The sequence below is a fragment of the Apostichopus japonicus genome, chromosome 8 (genome assembly GCF_037975245.1).
Source record: "Apostichopus japonicus isolate 1M-3 chromosome 8, ASM3797524v1, whole genome shotgun sequence".
Taxonomy (NCBI): Eukaryota; Metazoa; Echinodermata; class Holothuroidea; order Aspidochirotida; family Stichopodidae; genus Apostichopus; species Apostichopus japonicus.
In genome coordinates, this window is record NC_092568.1 from 21,867,251 (window position 1) to 21,890,044 (window position 22,794).

At 35.7% G+C, this 22,794-nt stretch overlaps 1 protein-coding gene across 4 annotated transcripts in view; it reads left to right on the forward strand.

The window, feature by feature from the left end:
- LOC139971045 (girdin-like) overlaps positions 1 to 22,669 on the forward strand; it is an 82,070-nt gene extending 59,401 nt beyond the window's left edge. For 2 of the 4 annotated variants that reach the window (XM_071977202.1, XM_071977203.1), the window contains exons 15-25: positions 708 to 1,315; positions 2,259 to 2,364; positions 3,352 to 3,497; positions 3,761 to 3,850; positions 5,398 to 5,443; positions 5,940 to 6,078; positions 6,513 to 6,644; positions 7,448 to 7,570; positions 8,971 to 9,117; positions 11,289 to 11,479; positions 17,295 to 22,669. In XM_071977202.1, coding sequence (XP_071833303.1) covers positions 708 to 1,315; positions 2,259 to 2,364; positions 3,352 to 3,497; positions 3,761 to 3,850; positions 5,398 to 5,443; positions 5,940 to 6,078; positions 6,513 to 6,644; positions 7,448 to 7,570; positions 8,971 to 9,117; positions 11,289 to 11,479; positions 17,295 to 17,933 — 2,367 coding nt within the window. In that variant the 3' untranslated portion in view covers positions 17,934 to 22,669. The remainder of the gene's footprint in view (positions 1 to 707; positions 1,316 to 2,258; positions 2,365 to 3,351; positions 3,498 to 3,760; positions 3,851 to 5,397; positions 5,444 to 5,939; positions 6,079 to 6,512; positions 6,645 to 7,447; positions 7,571 to 8,970; positions 9,118 to 11,288; positions 11,480 to 17,294) is intronic. The other 2 variants (XM_071977204.1, XM_071977205.1) reach the window with 2 other exon arrangements.
- The last annotated feature ends 125 nt before the right edge of the window (positions 22,670 to 22,794 follow it).

Consider the following 22,794-nt stretch of genomic DNA (forward strand, 5'->3'; position numbering starts at 1 on the left):
GATATCATGTTTCCTTGCTCCTTTGATCTCCATATGAAAGATCTTCATATTCAAGATGAAATGTATCATGCACTCCCCTAATTGTGATGAATGTTAAGTCTGAAAGAAATTAGCAATGTTGAAAAATGTTGTCACAATGTATGTATGTATGTATTGTATGTATTTTAGATCCTCCTGCAAAGCAGGAACTCGCGAAGAAGCCATCATTGGCTTATCAAAGCCGCAAGCTGACCGAAGTCAGTCTCTTATATTCATATTTAACGTCCATGATGAATTGTCAATTGTCCACAACTCTGTAACTGGACGACATACATTAATCTTGGAGTGACTCGAACTCAGGACATTATGATTGAAAGGCACCGGTGTTAACCACTGAGCTAACACTCCACACTTAGCTTTTAAGCTTTACCTTTTACCTTTTAGCTTTACCTTTTAAGTTAAAGTTTCAGGTCTTCTGGTCATGTGACTTGGACCCATAGGCTATAGTATGGTATAATGCATGCGCTGGTCGAGATCATAGAAACTGTATTTATGTAATCATACATGGAATATGATTTGTTTCGTTTATACTATGGTGATGTTCATGTGTGCTTTAATATCACATTAGTGTGTGTATGCCTCGGCACCTTTCTCTATCTCGGATTAACCTGACCACATTTTTACAAAAGTTTGTTAAAAGTTTGATTCCTTTTTTTTTCTCTTTCCAGAATGCCACTCTTCAATCAGAAGCCAACAATTTGAAAGATCAGATTCAGGTGTTGCGAGATCAGTGCGAGTCCAAGACCACCGAGGTCCAAAGTTACCAGTCTAAGATGGAAACTCTCCAGGCAGAGAGCACAAATGCAAAACTGACTTATGCCAAACTTCAAGTAGAGAACAAGACCCTGGAATCCCAGAATATGTCCCTCCAGAGTAGAATCGCCACCGAGGTGGCGGACTTTGAGATACTCAGGGAACGGTACGATGAACTAGATTCCAATCACGAGGCCCTCTTGAGCGACCACTCGAACATCCTGCAACTGCACGAGTCGTTGACGGACGACTACGACGCGTTGTTGGAAGAGCATAATAATGTGAAACTGTTGTACAGGGATGTCAAAGCCGACCACCAGGATCTGGCCAGCAAGTCAGCCGCTCTCGAGAGAAGGTGTAAAGAGGCTGAGAAGTCCTCTAGCGCAAGTAAGAAACGGGAGGAGGTCAACAAGGGACCGAGGTTGCAGGCAGAATATGACTCTCTACAGAGATCGCACAGCAGGCTGAATCAGGAGTACAACGAGAGGGAGGATGGAATGAAGACTGTCAAGACACAGTACAGGTATGGTAATGCTTATAGGAGGATGTATTACATAGCTGATACAGTGAATACATAGTAATGGTACATTAATGCTTAGAGGTGGATGTACTATAGACCCCATTCATTGAAGGCACATTACAGGTTTGGTTAATGCTAGGAGTGTGCGCTTTGCTTGATAATCGCATGGTACAGGTATGTTTATGCCTACAAGGTGTACTATAGACCCCATTTATTGATGGCACATGATAGGTGTAGTTATTGCTAGGAGGGGGAATATTGCTTCACATGATCGCATGGCACAGGTATGTTAATGCTTAGAGGAAGATGTACTACATAGCTGTTACAGACATAGTAATGGTACATTAATGCTTAGAGGAGGATGTACTGCATAGCTGTTACAGTGAAGACATAGTAATGGTACATTAATGCTTAAAGGGTGCACCATGTTTTCCATCTATTGAAGGCACAGTACAGGATAAGTTAATTCTAGGAGGAGATATTACATTCCACAGATGCTGCAAACTGATACATATCACATTCCTTCTGTTACCTTTCTTGTTGTTTTCTTCTTCTTTTGTTTGCACTCTCTCCTTTTATTATTTTCTCTTTCTTGTAATATATTTTCATAGGCTCGTTTGTAAATATTTGCATGAAAAGCATGTTAATTGAAAGGCATTTCTTTCCCCAGATTGACTGGGTTAGTTCACTGTTAAATATTTATGTTTCATTATTCAATGTTCCTAATCATGTTTTATGGCATACTCCCATGGGAGTATTCATCCATGAAGTTGATTTGGTTTATAAAATTTCTCTCCTATCATTTTCATAAAGGTTGAAGTGGTGAGTCATCCTATGTTATGTTATTTATTATTTATAACCGATGAGGCGTTGATGAGTAATTGAATTTCAAGAGAAAGAAAATTCATTTTCAATATCCTCAACAAGTTCTCTGTACTTTTGTCAGGTCGCTGCAGTTAGAACATACATCGTTACAGGGCGAACTCGCCGAGGCTCGAGATCAGTATCAAAGCATTGAGGTGGAAAGAGCAAAGCTTGAACATAAGTGTGAGGTAAGAAACAGTTTGGATGGTAAAGGGCGCGCTGTTTCCCATTTTACAGTGGATCCTTGTTTGGGAATACAGGTTAAATGATGCTGTCACTTGCCTTTGTGACATTGTTACCACCAAGAGTATTGAACTTTGAAGATTAAAGAAACCTTTTACTTTTGGCTGGCAAATTGACCAAATCTACAGAGAATTACTGACCCTTACATTAAAAATGATCAAATCAAGAGATTCCCCTACCTTTTCCACCTAAGTGAATGAGTGAGATAAATTAAGTAATGACACTTTTTAGCTGCTAGATAAGTTTTCAAATAAATATCAATCACATATGATAATGGAATGTTATACTCTGTTGTATGACATGGTTCTTTACTAGTCAAGCTAATTATCTATAATGTAGTAACGTAAAGCATTGGAAACTTTAAACTGTTGATATTCTTTTATTACTTGCATTCAGCCATAACATTATTCTACTATCTACCAAGTGATCCTAAATTAAATGATGAGTTTACTTCACACCTCCACTAAGTTTAGTTTGTACACTTTTAAATTATGTAAATTAAATATAAAAAGTAAGAAATCTTGATTGGAAAGGTTCCACAATTGGTAGAGGATAAAACACATATGAATGAGGTTTTCTGTGGAATGATCTCATCAATGTTGCTTCTAGAGGAACCATGCCATAGCTGTCCATGTCATGTAATTTATAACATATCTACATTAGTTCTCATGATATGTATTTGCCATTAGAAAACTGTAGAATGGAACATTTTGTGCATCGTCTGCTACACAGTTATGATCTGTTTTTTGAGGTCTGCATGACAAGTTTTATTTGTGAAAACAAATAAAGCAAGAGAGAGCTCATGGAGATAATTGTAACATAAACTGTGGCATCTTTGGTCTGTTCCCATCGATGTGGATGCACAATTTAATTAGGATTGTGACTGCCAAAGATTAATGTAATCTATCGATTCACTATCTGCCTCTCGTCAGATGCTGATGCAGCTGAATAGTAACCTGGAGGATGAGAACCATAAACTGATGGAACAGTTAGCTCAATCCATGGCTCAGAATTCAGAGCTACTGGTCAACACCTTGGAGTCTAAAGAATTCCACCACGAAGAGCAAAGACAACTCGAGTAAGTTTAATATCATCGGTGAAATCCATCTCTGGAGAAATATTTTTTGAAAAAGAGTGATATTTACAGAGACTATGGGTCACAACCTGGGGTCCCTAAGTTTTAAACAGTGGGATGCGAGCTGTGTATTCTACAATAAAAGCACAACTTGATGTCTTTATAGTTTATGAATTGCTGATTCTTTTACCTCATCTCAACATCATCCTCCCTTCCTATTGCATCTTCTCATTATTTTTGTCTCATCATTCTTCGCATCTTCACAGAGATCAGCTTCATAATCTTAGAAGACAGAAAGAGAAACTGGAGGAGAAGATCATGGACCAGTACAAGAATTACACCTCCCCTCATAAAAAGTAAGTACAATAACTACACCTACCTGCATATAACTACACCTCCCCACATAAAAAGTAAGTACAATAACTACACCTCCCTGCATAAGTTAGTACAATAACTACACCTCCCTGCATAAGTTAGTACAATAACTACACCTCCCAACATATAACTACACCTCCCCACATAAAAAGTTAGTACAATAACTACACCTCCCCACATATAACTACACCTCCCCACATATAACTACACCTCCCTACATAAAAAGTAAGTACAGTAACTACACCTCCCCACATATAACTACACCTCCCCACATATAACTACACCTCCCCACATAAAAAGTTAGTACAATAACTAAACATCCCCACATATAACTACACCTCCCAACATATAACTACACCTCTCCACATAAAAAGTTAGTACAATAACTACACCTCCCTGCATAAGTTAGTACAATAACTACACCTCCCTGCATAAGTTAGTACAATAACTACACCTCCCAACATATAACTACACCTCCCCACATAAAAAGTTAGTACAATAACTACACCTCCCCACATATAACTACACCTCCCCACATATAACTACACCTCCCTACATAAAAAGTAAGTACAGTAACTACACCTCCCCACATATAACTACACCTCCCCACATATAACTACACCTCCCCACATAAAAAGTTAGTACAATAACTAAACACCCCCACATATAACTACACCTCCCAACATATAACTACACCTCTCCACATAAAAAGTTAGTACAATAACTACACCTCCCTGCATAAGTTAGTACAATAACTACACCTCCCTGCATAAGTTAGTACAATAACTACACCTCCCAACATATAACTACACCTCCCCACATAAAAAGTTAGTACAATAACTACACCTCCCCACATATAACTACACCTCCCCACATATAACTACACCTCCCTACATAAAAAGTAAGTACAGTAACTACACCTCCCCACATATAACTACACCTCCCCACATATAACTACACCTCCCCACATAAAAAGTTAGTACAATAACTAAACATCCCCACATATAACTACACCTCCCAACATATAACTACACCTCCCCACATAAAAAGTAAGTACAATAACTAAACATCCCTGCATATAACTACACCTCCCAACATAAAAAGTAAGTACAATAACTACACCCCACACATATAACTACACCTCCCAACATATAACTACACCTCCCCACATATAACTACACCTCCCCGCATATAACTACACCTCCCAACATATAACTACACCTCCCCACATATAACTACACCTCCCCACATAAACAGTATGTACAATATCTACACTTCCCCACATATAACTACACCTCCCCACAAAAAAATAATGTAAAAGCAAAAATATCACAACGGCCGTATGTTGTGTATTTTATATTCTTATTGATTCTGACTGGTAGGGAAATGATTCTAAGTACTAGGTATGTTCCTCCAGGTGGTTATTTCAAAGTAAATTTAAATTTCAAGGTTGGTGCAAGGTTTTTTCTTTAATTGTATTATTGTTATTCCATTGTTTAACCATTGTCTACCTATTTCTGTTGCTTAGATCTAAAGGTGGACTGAACCTCAACTTTATGAAGAAGATATACAAGGTGAGTTAAGAGCAAATTCAGCGGGAGATAACTCACACAAGGAAGGAGGAAATAAAATAACATCTCGGCTTTTGCCAGAGCAAAACAAGCTTTAGAAACAGGATCTTGAATCAATTTCAGTAAATTTTTCAGCTGTTTGGTACAGTTTGCAAAGAGAAATTTAAGTTTGAATAATTTCCTGACGAGTTTTGTGCGATCGAAATGAGTTTTAATACAGATTTATGCATATATATTATATTGATAATTTTTTCTTATGCTAAGTGATACTGAAATCTCACGGTAATGTACTATTTTACAAACATAAATGCCATTAATAGCCATTCGGATGCACTGTAAGAGTTAATATGCAAACTCTTTCAAAGTTTTAGAAATCTAATCAAATGCAGCAATTCCAAAGTAACTGTGGTTCACAAGTCAAGTTTATCATCTGAGATATCATTATCCCTTTGTCTGTGTCGTCTCATTGTCTGTGTCGTCTCACTTTTTGTTTTCAAAGTCAAATAAAACCAAAGATAAAAGGAAGAAAATGGAACAGGACCTGTCAGTTCAGCCTGACCCTTTGGGGGAAACATCGTCGACTGGATCTGGGGTTGAATCTTGGGAAGGCTCGAATGCGGACAACAGCAGAAAGTCAGGTCAGTCCGACAACATTTTAATTTTATCAGTATAATTTTTTCCCAATAGTTTCATCATTTTCCGTTCATTTGATGGAAACACTTATAATTGGCAATGTGACACTGATGCCAATTATCAAAGGTTGGAGAAGAGGAGAAAAAAATGAAGGACCATTTTTTAAGTTTTTCAAACACTTTACTTGATCTTTATTTATTTTGAGCCCTTTTATTTGATGTGATAAGTAAGTGATAAAGGATTTGTAATTTACCTCAACAAATTTGAATTGAAGAATTGAAAAAAAGTGTCAATTTGCTTACAGACCTCAAAACGTGCTTGAAAAATCATCAAGATCTTCAATGGTAGAGAAAATCGCAAACGTATAAATATAAAGTTGAAAAAATAATGAAAATGTGAGTATGAAGTAACCCTAAGGTTATTGTTTTTTCTCTTACAGATGATATTCAAGACAAGACTCCAACCTGGGATCTGTCTCCTTCTTCAGCAAATCGTATCAATAACAGCAAACAACACCGAATGTCTATGCCACCCAGTGTACTGGCTGGTCATATCGATGCTGCCAATAGAGGTACTGTATCTGAGTTAATAGTCATAAGTAATTAGTGTATACATAAATCGGTTGCATCTTAAACTGATGTTTTGCACACACATACCAGTGCAGAGACATGTGAACACCAATGTTGTTCACCAAAAAAAAAAGGTGCACATAATGGTTTCATAACTTACCTCCAGAAATTTGAACTCCAGGAATGAAACCATCGATTGCTTACAGACGTCACAAAATGTTTGTGCGCACACAAAAGTGGTGCGACGCAAATTTTTATTGCTGCAGCCTTAGATTCAGTTTCATCACTATAAGTGAGACAAAGCTAGTGCCTTGTGTGATATCGATTATCTGATGTAGTCATCTCTTCCAATCTGTTGTAATTAGGTGAAAATATTCCTGAAACAATTGTTGACTTTTGCAAGTTCACTTCTTCAACTCACAGCTAATAAAAAGCTAAGATTAGTTACTTATTTTTCCTAAAAGGGGTTGTAGGCCTAAACTTGGAATGTTGGTATTTTGAAATAAGAAAAAAAAATCTGAAGGTGTTACAAAATCTGTTATTCACTTTAATATGCTTCTAGTCAAATACTTGTTTTTGAGGTCTTGTATTGAATGTGTAGTAGGGGAAGTTTATACATTGCAGACCTGCTGTTGAAAAAGAATTCTACATATAACTGCTTGAATATAGACTTACAACTCTGTTTAGCATGAGCTTTAAGGTTTCCTTGGGAGATGTTTTATTAGAGACAAAGATCATGGGTGTGTTTAACAGTAGAAGAGGTTGCCAGAATTCATGACACATCTGATGCTTGTATTGCCAGCAGAGTACTATAGCATGTCCACCGAAGATTTGAGGATGCCCAGAGAAGCCCTCCGTAAGAGCAGCATGGCGCCTGCTCTCAGCACCCCAGCACTAAACGACGATGAAGTGTTTGACTCTGATCAAGGTAAGCAGAACCGTCTTGGTCCGTGAAAGAATTCTCAACTGGTGTGAGGGCTACTAACATTACACTTGTGGTGTGCATTGTTGTCTATTAGACATGGAGCTGCATGGGTTGCATGGAATATTTGAAACTGTCTATTTGTGTATACTGTTTGATCATGAACTGCCAGTAAAGATTATCTACAACAGAAAGGCTGTTTCTTAGGTATTTATAAACTAAGAATAATCAAGTAAACAAGAAAGAGAAAATTTGGAAAATGTTAAATTGTTGACTAGCCCGGGTAAAGAGTTAGCTGGCACTTCTACCACTATACCAACCAAATGACAGGCAATTATCTACTTGGGACAGAGTGATAATGTTACATGATAGTCTTTGTAAGGAAACTGTCTCTGTGACGTCTGATGGACGGCAGATGTCTTTTACCAAGGACAATTCTGCATGGATTGTATCCTAAAGTTTACCTTTAGATACATAGGTACACAAAAAGTCCTTGATCTTAATGCATTTCACATATGCAGTGAGATCAGTTTAAATATAGTCTTTAAGGTGAAATCATTCCAATGTGACTCACTCATTCTGATTGTGGTGAGGAGTGGTTAAACATGTCCATGTTCCTCTTGACAGTATCACAGACTAGTTTCGCTATTCCTTTATTTCCATTAAGTACTTGGCAGACTTTTAGCGAGTCTGTACCGGTAATCTCATTCTAGGATACTTGCCCCCCCCCATACTTGTACTGTCACTCATGGACCTGTACCCTTCTGGAAACGTTTGCAGAAATTGAGTACTTTAGACTGATGTGAGGTTTAAATAACTAAACTCGGGCTTAATGCCTTGCTTTCATTCTTGCACAATGGGTACTCAACCTGTTGTACTCATATCAAGGGGGGTACTCTGGCTGTTGTACTCATACCAAGGGGTATTCAAGCTGTTTTACTCATACCAAGGGGTACGCAAGCTGTTGTACTCATACCAACGGGTACTCAAGCTGTTGTAATCATAACAAGGGTTACTCGAGCTGTTGTACTCATACCAAGGGGTATGCAAGCTGTGGTACTCATACCAAGGGGTACGCAAGCTGTTGTATGATAACAAGGGGTACTCCAGCTGTTGTACTCATACCAAGGGGTACTCAACCTGTTGTACTCATACCAAGGGGTACTCAACCTGTTGTACTCATACCAAGGGGTACTCAACCTGTTGTACACATAGTTACAAGACTGCCAATTGGTATTGAATAAGACAATCTCAACACTTCCATTACCTTCAGAAATCTCTCAAATTATTTTTTATTGCTCTGTGATAAACCATTGGTTCTCTTCCTTGAAGACAGAAGCTACTACTTCTACCAATTATTGGTTCTTTCTCTTCGATCTGACATTTTCTTATGGTTCTTCTTCCAGTCGACGGAGTGGAACACCACTCGCCCTCCTCGACCCATAATCTGAGTCCGAACCAGGCCAGATCTAGTGGAACATCACCAGTTCATGCCACCTCACCTATCACTTCTACACCAAATCAAACTAACAACTCTTCTGGGTCATTTGCGGGTACTTTTCACTTCCTTTTGATTATCTTTGTGTTTTTTACCCGCTCATTAATATCACAATTTTTATCTTCTACACCGTGGTTTACTCTTTTTCTTTATGATATATTTTTCACTGTTTATTTCCATTATTTCTCTAGAATTTGCTTCCTCTTGGGTAATGAAGAAATACTAATAAATAACTATATTGCACCTCATTCTTTTTCTAAAGAGTAATTTTGTCTGCTTACCGAGGCAAATCTGCCATTTTTCAAAGCTAAGGCCACCTCAATGTATATTCCAATCGACAAATATTTTCTTTTGGTTAATTGGTTATCAAATTTGGCCCCAAACGACAGGTAAGTAAGATCACCATGGTAACGATGTGTTTTTGAAGATGTCAGATAACAGACTTTGACAGGATATGCACCATCCATTTCTCCTACTTATGTGAATCCACCAAATTTTCACCACATATTCAAACCTACATTTTGCAGACAAGTTCAGCTAATTTATAACAATCATTTATTAAAACAGAAGAATGCTCTTGCATGGACGTGGTGATGGTTTTCAACACTCTATTCTTTTATGCAAAGCTGTAAATATGAAATTGAAAGATATGCTATTAACCAGAGCTTATGTATATGCGATCAATTGTAACATTTCGAAACTTTGACAGACAACTTTGTTATAGCCAAACTGAAATAAAATAAACTTGGATGGTTGTCTTTTTTGAGGAATTGTAACTGTGTTGTTAGCAAAACAGATCCCCCCCCCCCCCCAATTTTTGCAAAGTTCAATCAAACTCAGTCAAGCACTGTTTATTAGGAATTTATAACTGTTTATTACTCAGAAATGTTTGTTTTATTTTTTTTCTATTTGTCATTTAAAATAAATATCCACACCCATGCCTTTTACTTTGAGATTGACTTTTAGTATTTCCATGTTGATGTATTAAAGCCCAGGATTAAAATTTAGGAAATCTAAAAACATTTATTTACAATGACAAAATATTGTATGTATGAGAGTATGTTACTATATTGTAACATTTTGGTAGTGCCACCAAACACTTGAGGCAGTATGTTACTATATTGTAACATTTGGTAGTGCCACCAAGCACTTGAGGCAGTATGTTACTAAATTGTAACATTTGGTAGTGCCACCAAGCACTTGAGGCAGTATGTTACTATATTGTAACATTTGGTAGTGCCACCAAACACTTGAGAGATAGTATGTTACTATATTGTAACATTTGGTAGTGCCACCAAACACTTGAGAGATAGTATGTTACTATATTGTAACATTTGGTAGTGCCACCACACTTGAGGCAGTATGTTACTATGTTGTAACATTTGGTAGTGCCACCATGCTTGAGAGAGTATGTTACTATGTTGTAACATTTGGTAGTGCCACCAAACACTTGAGGCAGTATGTTACTATATTGTAACATTTGGTAGTGCCACCATGCTTGAAAGAGTATGTTACTATGTTGTAACATTTGGTAGTGCCACCAAACACTTGAGGCAGTATGTTACTAAATTGTAACATTTGGTAGTGCCACCAAACACTTGAGGCAGTATGTTACTATATTGTAACATTTGGTAGTGCCACCATGCTTGAAAGAGTATGTTACTATGTTGTAACATTTGGTAGTGCCACCATGCTTGAAAGAGTATGTTACTAAATTGTAACATTTGGTAGTGCCACCAAACACTTGAGGCAGAATGTTACTAAATTGTAACATTTGGTAGTGCCACCAAACACTTGAGGCAGTATGTTACTATATTGTAACATTTGGTAGTGCCACCATGCTTGAGAGAGTATGTTACTATGTTGTAACATTTGGTAGTGCCACCAAACACTTGAGGCAGTTTGTTACTAAATTGTAACATTTGGTAGTGCCACCATGCTTGAAAGAGTATGTTACTATATTGTAACATTTGGTAGTGCCACCAAACACTTGAGGCAGTATGTTACTATATTGTAACATTTGGTAGTGCCACCATGCTTGAGAGAGTATGTTACTATGTTGTAACATTTGGTAGTGCCACCAAACACTTGAGGCAGTATGTTACTAAATTGTAACATTTGGTAGTGCCACCATGCTTGAAAGGCTATGTTACTATATTGTAACATTTGATAGTGCCACCAAACATTTGAGATGTGAACTGATTTCCAGATTATTTTCATCAACAGAGGGCGGTATGGATGACTCTCTATCACGATATGTCAAGAAGTCTGGTCGCCCCGCAGATAAAGTGGCCAGGAAGGGAAGTTCTGTGGGAATGCTCTCTCGTATCAAGAGCAGGTCGCGAGAGATCCTCACCGATTTAAGAGCTAACTCTGTGGAAAACCTCGCCGAGGAGAGTAGCGGCAGTGGCCAAAAAGTAGGTGGTAAAAAGAAAAAATGGTTTCCCTCCAAACAAGGAAAGGCCTCAATATAAATATAAGGATTATATTAAGCAAACACACAAAACAAACAATGAAACAAAACAATATGGTTAGGTATAAATCTGAACTTCAAATTAAATTATTCAAGCTTTGGTTGTCCTACATGTTTATAAATATGAATAGCTGTGTTTTTATATAAATCAGTTGCATTAAAAGTTGCAAACCCCATACATTATAAAATCAACATAATGCTCGGAAATGTTTTGATGGTATGATATTAATAATTATTTGCTTATTTCAGTTTTCATTTTAACATTTGTTTGGGCTATCTCTTTGCAAGAAACAAAAATGAAAGTGTACGAAAAAATATTTTTCGAAAAGACAGGAATGTACCCATTACTCTGGGGTTTTTTTCCAATTTTTTTTTTATTGTTGAAATAAAGTCAGTTCATGAAGCAAAACGTAATCATTTTATAAACCATTTTCCCAGTTCTTGTCTCTGGAATTTATCACATAATTTTCGTTATAATTTTAGTCCAGTAATGGTGGTTGAAAATATCTGACAGAAGCTGTCCATCTTCAAGAAACAGAAAATTGATAGTCTGTTGTGACTTTTATTTTAACGGGAAAAGAATGAACATATGCTGAAGATATTACTGTTTAATTTGAAACAATTTTTTGTCTGATATAATTTCAGTCAGAAAGAAATGGATATTATGGAACCAGAAATACTGTATGCAAATCTTTTAAATACTTAAATATTAGCAAATTTCTTCTTGCAAAAGGGTAGCCGGGGGGAGGGGGGACCCTGTTTTTCAGTATTATTAATTATGCAATCACCAAAATGCACAGAAGGAGATCCTGCAACTATAAAATGTTTACTTAATTTTATCTTTAAATAATTTTAAACTTTTCCAAATACAAACAGGTGGATTTTAAAGTCAGCCAAACCTTCCATTCCTTGGTACTTGTGTGTTAACCGTATGCTTAGCCAAACATTTTTAAAGTAAACCTCAGAATTCTGTGCCAAAAAAGAAAAAGGGGAAAAAAAATAATTAATCGCAGAAAACTGCAATAATGTATTGAAATTTTATTTGATGTTGCCTTATACAAAATTAGTTAAGAGATAGCTTTGTGTAAAGAATAAGTTTCATTACAATTTTTTTTCTATCAATTTCAAAGTTTCAAGAATATGATTAAAGATAGATAATAACCACGTTCTAATCTTTAAAGTGACCTTAAAATTTTAAAATGGTAGCAATGTTTTTTATTCTTTTTTATAATATCAGCCAAACTATTTTAGGAACTTTGTTGCTTTGATGTTTTCTATACTTTTTAGTGTACCATAAAAATAATGTAGCTTTTATCACACGTGCTTTTTTCTTTCAAAAACGATTGTTTTTTATTTTTCAAAACATTATGCAAAACAATCGCATTATTTACCTTTGCGCCATCATCAGTATCAATGTGGAAAACCAAAAAATGTTTTTATTGTATAGAAGAAACAATTTGCATAATTAAGTCTCAAAGTGGGTGTTAGCCTTCTGATGGAGTAGGGAATCCTGGCTTGGAAAAATAACGAAATATAATTCGGGAGTACATTCAGTGTTTACCTCATTGAAAAGACGAAAGTTGCTAAAACAAACTTGTACAGAAGCCTCTGGAAAATTTGGTGTAACTCTCTTGTGAAATGCAATTTACAAAGTTGACCTGTTTCTTGTTTTCAAAATTTTGCTCAGTTTTGGTTTGATTAAAAAAAAACATGAACACTACCTCAGTTGCAATGTCGTTTCAAAAAGACATTGCAAAAAGCAGTTTTGAGGAAGATGCGGTGTAGTTTACCTTTTACCCACCTTATCAATCTATCATAACATCAGGTAGAAAAATAGAAGAAAAAAAACCCGAGAATAAATGTTTTTTAAGATTTGCAAAATTATTTATGGCAATGTAGCTTGCTTTTGTTTGATTTTGTTTTTGTGTTGGCTACTTGTGTAGATACCTGAAGCTTGCTGTGTTGAATTTGCCTGTCTTTTGTGGCTATTACTTTACACTTTCTTTTAATTCATTTTGCTGTGAATTTCTTCCCCCCCCCCTATTTTTTTATTTTATTTCACACGACTCTTTCTCACTATGCTAATCTAAACCGATACATTTTGCATGCTCCTTGCCCTGAAATGTTTTCCCTCTGACTGTAGATGCAATTACGATAGTTATTAAGTACAAATAAACAAAAATTGTAACCCAATTACCCATCTAATCTTAATAGTAGAAAACCCTTCATATATCCTTTGATTAACCATAATCTAACTGTAGCAGTTGTCTTAATGTACCATGAAGTCGTATTAACATTGAATGTAAACACCATTGATACATTCCAGGTTTCCCAAGATCAGGAGGGGGGGGGGGGGGGGAATCCCATTTATCTGACTCCATAAATTGTACCAGAAGACAATTTTATGACAAATTGAATGAATTTTTTTTAGTTTGCTTAAAGTGGCTTGATGTGAGTGAGTCCAAGGTAATTTTTTTCTCTTGCCATTCACATTAAAATGAAGACAAACTTGATTGTTAGTTTGTTGCTATAGTTGCACACTAGATACGTCACATATGAAAGTTTATTACTTTTCAATACAAAGATCAACACTTGGCACATAATACTATGACAGCATATGTACCTATGCCAAACCTAATTTACATATAGGAGTTGGGCCAGAAATTGTTATTAAACTGATAAACAAGGATAGTTACAATATTAATTGCATCTTTCTGTGAGGAACATTGTTGTTCTTATTCAAGTGAATCTGTTGGGAAGTCTGCCATATGGCTATAGAGATTGTTTCCAAACATAAAATCATCTGTTGTTAGACACATATCTAAAATAAATGTGCTACTCTGAGAGCAAAACTGTTGAAAAGTCCTTCCTTATAATTATCCTGAAGAAGAAAGCACTTTCCAAAAACTTTTCTCCAATAGAAATGCATGTGGAGGAATTTTTCCAAAATTAGCTACTATCAAATCCAATTTTTTTGTCTGTGAACAGTCTTAACTTGATCTTTTGCAATTTGTGTACTTAACTAGTTTTTTTTTTTGATGATACTGAACAATGGATAAGAAAGATATGTAAGTCTGAAGCTCTGAGCACCTACCCACCTGATATATAAACCGCCTTAGTGTAACCTTGAGATGTAACTTTGCAGTTGTCTGTACATAGATAATGAGATGTGGTTAATAACCTGAAATTGACCACCCTTATTCACATACTCATTAATTTGTATTTTGATACAATTAATTCGTTCATGGATTTGATCTGTATTGCACAAACAATGAGGTGCCATAGGGTAAGTGTTGGGAGCAGTCGATCCTGTCCACTGTTTTAAAATGGTAACTTAGTTAGCTTAGTGCTTAAGCTTAAAAAAATTGAATGGTAGCTTAGGTTGTCTAACACACATGCAAGTGTCCAAGTGTTTACATCAAATGAAAAGTTTTCAGGAAGTTTTGACATAGGAGGTTTGTAACCTCTGAGAATAAATACCAATGAAAATTGCTAGTGACGAGCGATCTGTATTTTATGGTAGAAAGAAGAAAAACAGAAGCCACTCATATTACCGATCTGTTTGTCAGCTAGTTTTATTAATAACTTTCAAGGCCTAACCATTTTAGATCTTTACCCCATCACTTTAGCAACACTTCCATCATTTCATCAAAGCAAAATCAACGGAAAGTAAGCAACCAAGTGTAGCCGGCCGAAATTATCCAGTATGGAATTATCTACCGAGAGACTACAAGAAAACTTACAAAAAGAACTGGGATATACAAATAGAATTGGTAGCTTTCTGCCTGTCTCATTGGCAAATCCAATGTTGCATTTTCTCTCTGGGCAAAATTCTTCAATCAAGATATAAAAACATACATTGCAAATCACAATAACAGCTTTGTTTTAATCCATTGTTTTATAATTCCTCAGTCTCAGTGTTCTGCTTCTATCTATAGGGTCCTACAGTTAACTAGGGTTCTGTGGCTTGTGATGGGTTAATCTGGGCCTGACTAGACAAGCTCTTTGTCATCATCATGGCATAAATTTACCTCTTTTTTTTATCTCCATCTCACACCCAGTCAGCGATTTGCACATCATTTCCGTTGCTTTTTAGAATAAACATTCAACATTCCATTTATCACCTTGGTATAGAATAAGGGCTGTTTCTTAAACCAAACCCATCCAGAGTTTGTTTCATTTCAAAATTTGCAGAAAGAATACATTTCTTTTACCCTCTTTTGTATGTGTAGTTCTACTTTGATTTCTATTCTTGTTTATAAGCATTTTTAAAAAAAAAAACATTTTTGAGTTCAGAACATAACAGATCATGTTCCATTGCCAAACTCTCTGTTGAGGACAAAAGGTTGTGTTTGAAAATAGATATGTTTTAGTGGAACACTTGATCAATTAAGATTAATTTATTAATTGGAGCTTTTTAGTAGGACTTGACAGAGCACAAGGATAGCAGATATTTTCGGAGAAAAAATGTTTGTTTATAGACTTACGTTGCATCTTTAATAAAAAACGTACAGAAGGGCATTTACATATTTTTATTTTATTTCTGACGATAGACACCTCTTGCATCGTTTATCCGTCAAATGATCTTCCGTGGCTGAAAGGGGTCTTTAAAGCAAAAATAATAGACTTGATGAATTTATTCAAATGTTTAGTAAAGCAATGTTGATAAAAAAAAAATATTATTAAATGTTAAGATTTTTGTTTATTGTTAGATATGTTCCTTACACTGCTTTTATCATCTCAAAAGTATTTCTTATTGTAAAATCTTGTAAACAGTTCAAAAAGTTTTTAAAAAAGTATGAATAAAGTATGTGAAAGGAAATGTAAAACCTCGCCTTTGGTCATCTCTGGCTTGCAGTGCCTCTACTATAGCTGATCCTCTCATCTTTCTGTGGATGATATCTCTTCCTTCCTGCACCATCTCGTTTATCCTTCCTCTTGTATCTTTCCTCTTCATTAAACCCCACCTTCTTCTTATAGTCAATGTGTCTGTTTATCTGCCTGTCTGTCTGTCTAAGTGTCTGTGCATCTTCCCAGCATGCTTCAGAAAGTCTACGCCTCACAATTTGTAATTTTGCAAATCTTTCGCACGTGAGATGACATTTTAAGCCATTGATGAGTGACTGTTGATTAACTCGGATTTAAAAATATAAACCATTTGGAGGAGAGAAAAAAAGGGGAGATGGGAATGTTTTTAGAGGCTTCATATTCCTACAGCACGAAATAAAATGAGAATTAAAAATGAGAAATGAAAATTTAAATGAAATAATTGGTCATAAATAAGCTATCTTTTTGTCCTCACTTGATTCTTTGCAGACCTATCCTTTGTCCATAGCTACTGTTTTTTTCATCTAGATATTGTTATAAACATCTTTGCCCCAAAGCAGGCATTCTAGCTTAAAACTTAAAAAGTTATAACATGTTAGGAGCTTGATTGACAGTGAAGCGTTAGCCATTCGGGGGTGGTTTTGAAATTAGTGGTTAATTTGATGAGAAAGGAAAGTAAATAAACTAGGAATGATGATAATGATGATGATGGTGGTGGTTGTGATGGCGATGATGGTGTTGGATGTGGTGGTGGTGATAATGGTGATTGTGAGGATGGTGGTGGTGGATGTGGTGATGGTCGTGGTGGTGGTGATGATGATGATGATACTGCTGCTGCTGGTGGTGGTGATGATGATACTGATGATGATGCACAGCGGGTGGAAGAGGGTCCCAGGAAATCTCACCTGAGTATACCATGATTTCTTTTACAGCAGCTATACCAGCAGCCAGACCTCCTCCCTTCTGTTGATCAACAAACCGACGCTCAGCTCACCTCTGATACCAGTAATCCTATTCAAGACCGTGTGGAAGCCGCCACAGAAATACCTCTCACCTCTGCAATGTACGTGGATGACTTGAACAGCAATATATCTCAAGACATACAGTTTGAATTCCCGGATGAAGTCCTCCTCCAGAGCACGGACAACCATTACACGACCCTGGGTTACAGTCCCAGACCATTCAAGCAGAATACAACAGAGACGGATGGGGCTCAGCCAGTGGTGAGGAGGAACAATGGAGACACAAAAGGGGATAACACCAAGAGGAAAGAGAGGCCAAAGTCAGCCGCTGATCTCTCATCAAAGAGGAAACCCGTGGACAGTGAGATGGACATGCAGAATCCATCCCAAGTCAGGAGGTTATCAGCGAAACTAGAGAAGTTGCAATCATCGAGTAGTCCTGGAAGTACGACGCCGACGAAAACATCACCAAAGACCCCGAGCCCGACGAACCAGTCAGAAAAGGAAGAACCGGGGGACCAGACCCCAGGGGACCAGACCCCAGGGGATGGTAAGGGGGAGAAGGAAAAGAAGAAGAATTCAATTTGGTATGAGTATGGGTGTGTGTAGGAACCATCACGTTCCTTCTTTGTTGTTGATATTGACGGTTGTAAGCTCTGCGGAGAAGTGAAGTTGATGCCTCAAGAGTGGGCTTGGTGCAGTTGTGGGTCAGGATGGTTTCAAGTAGGAACGTGAACACAGGTTATTGATGTGGAGAACATGACGTTGCAAAATATTCATATTTAAATGGAAAAAAAACAGCAGCGTGTCAAATTTCTCGAATGAGTTGATTTTTCATTTCTTGAATAAAATGAAACCAGTCCACATCTTCCTGATGTACGTCACAAAGAGATGTCATAAACTCTATCAATAGTTTAACGTGAAATCCACATCACTTTTTCAGTCCCCAGAATAGATTGTTAACTGTAAAAAATTTATTCAGTTGACTGGAAACTTGCTTGGGACACTTTAAATCCTAAATATGAATAAGAAACTCAACTGCTAATGTTTTCAGAATATATTTGAAAAAGTGTTATGTAAATTTTCAATACCGGTAATTATTAAGTTCCACTTGCCACTAACTTGCCACTATATTACCTTGTCACAAGAACACTAGCTTTCGGTTTGGTCTCATTCCTCATCCGTCCGTTTAATGCATAGGGTCGTCTGCCTTTGTATATCTATGGAATCTACGGATATCTATGGAAATGGGCACAGCTTCTCATACGGCAACCAAAAGAACACCATGTTGTGTTGGTATCGATGTCTCACCATGTTGTGTTGGTATCGATGTCTCACCATGTTGTGTTGGTATCGATGTCTCACCATGTTGTGTTGGTATCGATGTCTCACCATGTTGTGTTGGTATCGATGTCTCACCATGTTGTGTTGGTATCGATGTCTCACCATGTTGTGTTGGTTTTGATGTCTCATCATGTTGTGTTGGTACTGATGTCTCATCATATTGTGCAGACTGACAGATGTCATCTGAAAATAAGGTGAAATCAGATTTGTGAATTAATTAGTTGTTCAGTGCTATTGGCATTATACAATTCTAATACAATGTAGATTGCTGGAGATAATGAAGTTGAAACGTACTCTTATGGTTTATTGTAACTAAACTGAAAAAAATTGTTTCGGCGAGGGATTGGAATTCAATCTTTCCCCCAGAAGTATAATTTATTGGGTGGAAAAATACAGGTGAGGAGGAGGGGAGGTACGAGGGGGGGGGTGGTGAGTATGTTAGTTGGATCAGTTACAATGTTCTTTTGTATAATGCTTGATAGTTTTGATCAACTTTGCGGTAGCATCTAATTGTATTGTTATGTTTTCCCGAATAATTGCATATATGTATTCTATTGTTTCTTCTATAAGCTGGACCACCAGTGACATATTTTATGTCTATTTATAAATGAGAAGATCAAATGTTGAAGAGTTGAAGGAACAAATATATTATTGTTTGAAATTTGGTGTTTCTTTCAATATATCACAATTACTAATGGTAAATAATATTTTGTGGCATAAATATAAATTTCTGTCTACTCGCTGAAACAAGAGGTCACATTTCTCCTTAAAATGCTCCTTCTGTCTCGTTTCTTGTGCCAAATTTTGTGAGAAAAAATGCAAAATTCTTATAGAAAGCTACAGTAATTTATGTTACCAACTGTGAAATATGGTCACAATAGGATATCTCTTCCTAGAGAATGGTTGTGAATATTTAATGAACATTAGTCATTTATTTGTCTCATTATAAGTGCTTTATCTTCCTTTTCTTAAAATATAGCTCTTCATTGTTATGTAATTAAATCAAGATTAGATTAAGTAACTTCACGTTATAACAACTATCACTGACATTTAATTATAAAAATAAAATTATGTAAGTCGTAGCAAAATCATGCAGGCAAAACTTAAGTATAATTGGGATGCTATTTTAGAATGAAATTATGTAATTGAGAGAAACCTATGTAGAATTTTATCAAATCATTTTAGTATATTTAACCGTGTGTGTGAAAACAAGTTTGATAGTTTAGTCGAATCAGCGAACATTCACAATTAGAGTCAACAACCATATCTTCTGCCTTGTGAGAGCTTTTTCGGCAAAATATTGATGTTTTTTATCCGCTCTCTTTATATTTAAAAAAAGAAATTCCCCTGCATTGCTATTTCCTTTGTTTGTTGTGATCCGGCTAGAATCTATCAATGCCAAAATGTCTTTCTTTTGCAGGGTTTTTGTCTTTTTGCTCTCAAAAAGCTTTTTTAGTTGCTTAGTTCTTGCCATTAAATGCATATGAAAATCAATTTTGGCAGAGTAAACTAACAAACAAAAAAAAAAGAAAAAGAGAACTAAATGTCTTAATAAATTTAAAGTTAAAAATAGAATATCCAAAACACTACAGCTTAGAAGAATTTTTGGGAAACATAAAATAAAATAAACAATAAATCACCAATTTTAATGTTTTGAAAGTAAAACAAAATCGATAGATGACAAAGATGCAGAAATATTTCCAGAAAAATGCTGTCTTTTGTTTTTTTGTTTTGCTTTTCAAGTTTTGTTGTTTATTAATTTTTGTATTTTTTCTTCGGAGAAAATTCATCATGTTTTCCAATGTTTTTGTAATAAACGTAGCAGGTGTTATGGGTTGTAAAGTGTTGAGTTATTCAAAAAGGTCAACAAAATTCATAAATTTTTAATATTTTACCTGTTTTTCTCTTCGCTGTTGATACCCTCTCATTGGTCACTAGATTTGTTTGATATTCATTTGTATAAATCATTACATGTATATAAAGAAATAGGCATATTGGTAAATAACTTAAAATTATTTCAGTTTCAACTTCTCTTTGCGTCTGATTTTCCTGTTTGTAATATTTTGTTGCATATTTATCAGTTTTGCATTGTTTTATTATTTTCTTCTTTTTGACTGCAGATTAATGAAACCCCAAACCAGTTCATGTTGTTTTACTTACTTTTAAACATTCCAGTCCAATTGTTGCTCATTAGTATTAGTCATTAGTATCAAGCCTATATTCTTAAAGACTATGTATTGGTATGTATGAATTAAGCTTCAATACAAATGAGAACAAAACCAGAACCTGTTAACAAACTGCTCATTTACTGAAAAAGAAAATCATAATTGGTAATTGATAACAAAAAACCCCATAGATGGTTTCAAGCAATGTTTTCTTTTATGCTATTATGTGCTAAAAGTATCGCACAAAGAAATTGATCTGCCATTTCAACATGAATTATGCATTTGAAAAGTATTTTGCAGACTGTTTACCATGATGGACGTGAAGTTAGACTTACATTAGGTGTATGCATGTAGTAATATTTCATAAATATCATTCACTTGGCCTTATAAGTCAATTTTATCACCTTGCTAACATTGAACTCTGCAATATACAGCACAACCTCTCAACTATTTATAACAAAGCTAAGTGTCATTCACTTTTGGAAGAGCTTCACTAGTCCCAGGTTTCTTTAACAACCTCATCTGTAGGGTACTGGTTCAATACCTTAAAATATTAGCAAGATTTTTGAAGAAATTTGTGAAAAGTTCTATCCCACCAAAACACAATAGTTTAAAGGGGCAAATAGTAAATCCAGTGATATAAGGCAGAAATCAAATACCATAGATGAAAGAGAATTATTGAAATACTAGTAAAAATTTTGACCGTAAGTGGCAACAATTCGGTCAGTCTAGCTGTTTCAGCAGTGTACTGTACAATTCGGTGTCTTTTATGCTGTTCTGATTCTAAACAAGGAGTATCGATGAACCAACTTAAAAGCTCATCCATCTTCTTTCCGGATTCAAATTTTCCTTTTTTGACCTCAGACAGCTTCCTTCTCTTTTAATTTTATTTGCATCAGTTCTTCCTCTTTTAAAGCTTAAGCTCAATATCATTGATTTTGTCCTCTTTTAAGTTTTATTTACAAACTTAAAAAATCCATGTCGTCCTACCTTGGTTTGTATTATGTTTTCCTTAAAGTTTTCTTCTTTCATTAATGTTTAAATGTAAATAAAAACCATTCCATTTCTTGCCCTTTTCCATCGGGCAATTTTATTACGTTCAATATGTCCTCTACAAAACAGAGAGCATGTTATCGCTCTGTACATAAATAGTTCTGCTTCTTTCGTTCTTTTCCTTTTTTGATCAAACAATAAAGTCAGGTATGCTATTAGTTTTGTGTCTTTCTTCTGATTGGGCATAGTTGTTTTCATCCCTAAAGATTCAAGTGAAAAGATTGTCCTATCCTTTAAACCTGTTAAGTGGCCAAAAAAAACTTATTGATAAAATGATACCTGCCATATCTATACCGAATGCAAGGTTCCTCAGCCTGATATGTTTCTAAAATAACTGTATTGTGATATTTTGTAAATTTTTGCTTAAACTACTCATATTTTGGGGAAATTGACCCTATGATGACCCGATGATGTCATAACTTCCACCCGAGGATTCAGTAAAAATGATTATATGAGATATCGGTAAATACCTACAAGCAGTGACATCATTTTAATGAATAATTGGAGAAAGTTTTGTACAATTATTTGGGGATAGAAGAAATTACGGATCAAATATGTTTTCTTGTGACAGACTTCTCAATGATTTCTGAATGATGTTTAAATCTTTGTGATAATTCATTTCACGGGTTATTAAAGGTTTTCTTTTGGAAGGGATAGAGTTATTATAATAATAATGAAATACTATAGTTTTATTCTTCAATGATATGTCAATGTCTTTGATTGTGACTAGGATGCTTCAATGTGTTTGTTCATTAAACATGAGGTGCTTCGATGAAAACTTTATCAAACGTCTTCTCTCTATATTGAGTATTTTTGTGTGTGTAATCTTGAGATTTAGGTTGTTATTGCAATGGTGCAGAGAAATGGAGATACCACAGGGAAGGGCAGTGGTAAAGGGACGACTTTTT